The 5,481-nt window shown below is 41.5% G+C and overlaps 1 protein-coding gene across 1 annotated transcript in view; it reads right to left on the reverse strand.

The window, feature by feature from the left end:
• The window catches only part of LOC110101999 (auxin efflux carrier component 5), a gene marked incomplete in the record, with an annotated part of 8,359 nt that overhangs the window by 1,945 nt on the left and 933 nt on the right, over positions 1-5,481 (reverse strand). Inside the window, 2 exon segments of the mRNA XM_028692388.1 lie at positions 4,600-4,757; positions 4,864-4,949. Coding sequence (XP_028548221.1) covers positions 4,600-4,757; positions 4,864-4,949 — 244 coding nt within the window.

Here is a 5,481-nt window from a genome sequence, read left to right on the forward strand (position 1 = left end):
TAAAAAATAATAAATTATTAGCATAGGTTTAAATTTAATTTGATGTACAATAGATTTATTTTAGAATATTCTTATGATGACTAAGAAACTATCATCTTAGACTATTGATTGGTGTAAGCGTAGCTGGCTATTACCGGTTATTAATTCCGATTGTCACTGTATTTACCTTAAATACCATTACTAAATCTATATATAGCTCCTGTATTCACCTCAATAATAATAAGATACGTTTTATATTTTCTTCTACTTTCTTGCTTCCTCCTGTTGGCTATCTTCTCTATCATGGTATCATGAGCCAAACCATGGCAGATCAAGATTCAGCAAATTCCCACCGTCCGCTCCGTCCACTATCTCCGGCAACAACTCCGACGAACTTCAAATTCCGGCCCAGTTAAAATTTCTCATCTCCAACATCAAGAACCTCATACCCCACGCTCTCACCACGGACAACTACGCCATATGGCGTATCCAGATTCTCCAACAATTCATCGCAAATGGATATTCCGGCCATCTTACCGGTCTATCCCCCTGCCCCGCCGACAACATTTCCCAAGCTTCTCACCGTTGGCATCTCGTCGACAATAACCTCCTCTCCGCGCTCTTCTCAACGATCTCCCCTACAATTCTTCCCTACGTTATCAACGCCACCACCGCACAAGAGGTTTGGCAAATTCTTGAAAGACGCCTTCAACCCACGTGCAGATCGCGTGTCATTCAGCTCAAGAATGAGCTTCACCATGTACAAATGCAAAACCACACGATGCAACAGTACCTTAACAAAGTCAAAAATATCGTCGACAACATTGCCGCCTCCGGCTCCCACGTCGACGCAGAAGACATTATCATTCACATCATGAATGGCCTTCCACCATCATACAACCCCTTCAAAGCGGCAATTCGTACGTCTCCTCTCCCGATCACCCTTGACAATCTTTATTCTCTCCTCTGTAGCGAAGAAATCACGGTCAATCAAGACATTGCTCGTGAAACCGCTTCCGTCTTCGGCAACACGGCCCTCTACGCAACATCCGGAAATCAATCAAGAAACCGATATTCACGCTGGGCTACCAAGAACAAGAACCCTTCTCCCGGATCTTCCCAAAATATGACGTATTCCCCTTCGCCAAACAATCAGGCTCCAACCACTCAGGCTAGGCCTATTTGCCAGATCTGTAACAAGATTGGCCACTCCGCTTTGAACTGCTGGCATCGCAATAATCCAAAATTCACTCCAACTCTGTAACAAATGGCTCCCAACTTCCTGTTCTTCACTCCGGGCAAGGTCTTCTACCAATCCCGGACACCCCTCGTAAGCTTCATTTACGTAATTTACTCCATGTACCTCAACTGTCTCACAACTTATTATCTATCTCGCAATTAACCACTGACAATCCTGTTAATGTAAGTTTTGACGCTAATGGTTTCACGATTAAGGATATCAAGCACCGCCGTCCACTTCTTCATGGGCATCTTCTTAATGGGCTGTATCGGATTCGTCGCACCTCTCGCCCTCCTTTGACCGCTCTGCACACTCGTATATCTCCGGAACATCTCTGGCATGGAAGACTAGGACACCCGCATCAACGACGTCTTCAAGCTCTCATCAAGAATATTCCCGGCCTTAAGCATGTTTCTTCAAATTTTTCTTGCACTTCTTGTACGGTTTCAAAATGTCACAAAACACCCTTTAATAAAATTGTTTCTACTACTTCAGCTCCGTTCGATCTCATACACTCCGACGTATGGGGACCGTCTCCATACCCATCCACTCATGGCTTTCGTTATTATGTCGTTTTTATCGATGATTTCACTTGGTTTTCATGGATCTTTCTGTTAAAAACAAAACACGAAATGATTTCAAAATTTAAGCTGTTTTGTCATCAAATAAAAACACAATTAAATAAAACTCTGAAAATTTTTCGCTCTGACGGCGGAGGCGAATTCATAAGCAATGAATTTATTTCCTTTCTTCAACAAAATGGCATACAACGTCAACTTAGCTTCCCTCATACTCCAGAACAGAACGGTCTAGCGGAGCGAAAACATCGCCACCTTCTAGATCTCACTCGCACTATGCTACACGCTGCGAACATACCCCTAACCCACTGGACCGAAGCACTATCCACTGCGAACTACTTGATCAACAGGTTACCTTCATCTGTGCTATCCTACCACACTCCGTTCCACCGGCTTCACGGACGCCTACCAACCTACAATCATCTTCGCACCTTTGGATGCCAATGCTTCCCTTGGCTCAAGCCCTATGCTGACAATAAACTCACACCACGTTCTCAAGAATGCGTATTCATTGGCTACTCACCGATACATAAAGGATACAAATGTCTTGAACCCATATCAGGTAAGATCTATATTTCATGACATGTTGTCTTTAATGAGTTTGTATTTCCTTATAAAAACAGGTTCCCAACCAGCTTAAACAACTCAACACCGACTCCGTCTCTTAACTACCCGCTGCTCATGACTCCGTATTTTGTCCAGTCTAAGCCCTCTCACACATCAACCTCGACATCCATTCCGATCTCTACCCACTCCTCTATCACAACCCCTGTCCGCCCCGATGACAGTTCACCATGCTCCATACCTCTCTCATCTGACCAAGGACGTACCAACTATAACTTGGCACCTCCTTCCCATCACATGTAGACCCAGCTTAAGTCCGGCATCACACGACCCAAGAAAATTTTCTCTCTTACTACTACAACTTCTCCTCCTGCCACACCCAGCTCCTACGCCCAAGCCGCAAAACACTCACATTGGCGCCAAGCAATGTTGGAAGAATTCACTGCTCTCCAAAACCAAGGGACTTGGACCATTGTTCCGGCTCCGTTAAACAAACCCGTGTTAGGGTGCAAATGGACCTTTAAAATCAAAACATTACCAGATGGAACCATAGACCAGTACAAAGCTCGCCTCGTTGCCCAAGGTTTCGATCAACAATTCGGTGTTAACTACACGGAGACCTTTAGTCCGGTAGCAAAGATGACCACGATTATGATTCTTCTTACACTCGCTCTAAATCAGAATTGGCCGATATTACAACTCGACGTCTCCAACGCCTTCCTCCACGGAGAACTATTCGAAGACATCTACATGCGTCAACCCGTCGGCTTCGTGGATTCTGTCTCTCCATCCTCAGTCTGTAAGCTCAACAAATCTCTTTATGACCTTAAACAGGCACCCAGGAAATGGTTCGAGAAACTCACACGCTTCCTTCAGTCACAAGATTTCAGGTTTAGTCGCTCCGATCCATCTCTTCTTCTTTACTAATCCGATAACACACAAATCTTTATCTTAATCTACGTTGACGACATTCTTATCACATGTAACAATGCCGAAGCGATTAAACTTCTGCTCTCCAAACTTCAACAACAATTCGCTCTAAAATAACTTGGAGAGCTATCACTCTTTCTCGGAATCTAGATTATCAAACAGCCGTCCGGCCTCTTCCTCACCCAAGAACATTACGCGGACAAATTGCTTCACGAGTCCGGCATGACCGAATGCACTCCAGCTCCCACTCCTATATCTCCGAAGTCCAAGTCCAACGGCGCTGATCCGCAACCGTTCTCCGATCCCACTCTCTACAGACGCATTGCCGGCTCCCTCTAATACTTGTCTATAACTCGCCCGGACATCGCATTTGCCACAAATCAAGTCTGTCAACACATGCATCACCCTACAACACAGGACTTCAAGGCTCTCAAACGTCTGCTTCACTATGTCAAGGGAACCAAATCATACGGTCTTCCTATCACACCCGGAAAACTCACGCTCGAGACCTATACCGACGCTGACTAGGCCTCGGACAGCTCCGACCGCAAGTCCATCTCCGGGTTTTGCACATTCCTTGGACCAAATCTGGTTTCTGGACGGTCAAGAAGCAGGTGACTGTTGCCAAATCATCTACCGAGGCCGAATATAGATCTCTCTCCGCCGCAACCTCAGACGTGATTTGGCTCCGCCGTCTTGTACACAAGCTTGGGCTTCCACAACAACAGTCGACCACCATATATTGTGACAACACGTCCGCCATCGCACTCGCGAAAAACCCAGTTTTTCACTCAAGAACCAAGCACATCGAGATAGACTACCAATTTATCAGACAGCACATCAACTCGGGAGCCATCTCGATTGCCCATATACCTTCGGAAGCACAGATCACGGACATCCTAACAAAACCATTCTCCATTAATCGCTTTCACGACCTTCGCAACAAATTAACCATTCGACCAAATAATGCTTAATTTGCGGGAGGATGTAAGCGTAGCTGGCTATTACCGGTTATTAATTCCGGTTGTCACTGTATTTACCTTAAATACCATTACTAAATCTATATATAGCTCCTGTATTCACCTCAAAAATAATAAGATACGTTTTATATTTTCTTCTACTTTCTTGCTTCCTCCTGCTGGCTATCTTCTCTATCAATTGGAAGCTAATTAATTTTTCAACTAAGAGATCTTAAATTTGAGGCTTCTAAGTGTGTGTACATTTATATTACGATCATTTCAAAAAAATATTCTTATTAAATTTATATTTAAATATTCTGAACAAAATAAAAAAAATAAATAAAAATACCTGTATTATTGCAACTCGTAGAATGTCACCATGGAGGCCCATAACTATAGATCCAATTGCCATGGCAGCCGGCCCAGCAACAAATCGTAGTACCAATGCAAAAATGGTCAAGCTCGGCCCACAAGCGATGATCTTCTCTTGCTGGGCCATGAACAGCCCTGAAACATTTTATTTTCAGCAGAGACCTTCATCAATTACTAATTACGTATATATCCTCAAATATTAACAAAAAAAAATAATAAATTATGAAAATGATTTATCTACCCATGCTAAACATTGCCATTCCTGCACCAGCCTTGGACATGATTAGCACCGATCCTTCTATGATGAACGGCAAATCAAAGTGCCACCTGGTAAGATCCTCACCATCAGATCAAAATCGAATGGATAATATTTAATCAAAATAATTTATTTCATAATAATTAATAAAATACAATAAAGGTTTATATATACTTGTTTTAAACATGCGATATTACATATTTATCTTTGAACATAAAAATATAATTAATATAAAAAAAATTCACATATTTTTTAATATTGTCATTTACTTTTTAATCTCAAATATTATTAAACACCAAAGCATTAATCATAAAATATGAAATCTTCTTCATAAAATTATAATAAGAAATATCTCTTAGGAATATTATTGATTGGTGCCCTAATGATGCATAAATAATACTTAACTAATTATTTTAGAATAGTAATGATCCATAAATACTTTAACTAATTAGATCGGAAAAAAAATTAAGATATCTTGGTATAATTTGTAAACCATTAAATTTGCTTTGAGATTTGTGTTATACACAAAGAGTTTACATTACACTACTCTTAAATAAATTCAAATGATTTTCAATCTTATTTTAATATAAATTTGTTTTGAAA

The sequence above is a fragment of the Dendrobium catenatum genome, unplaced genomic scaffold (assembly GCF_001605985.2).
Source record: "Dendrobium catenatum unplaced genomic scaffold, ASM160598v2 original_scaffold_186504, whole genome shotgun sequence".
Lineage (NCBI taxonomy): Eukaryota > Viridiplantae > Streptophyta > Magnoliopsida > Asparagales > Orchidaceae > Dendrobium > Dendrobium catenatum.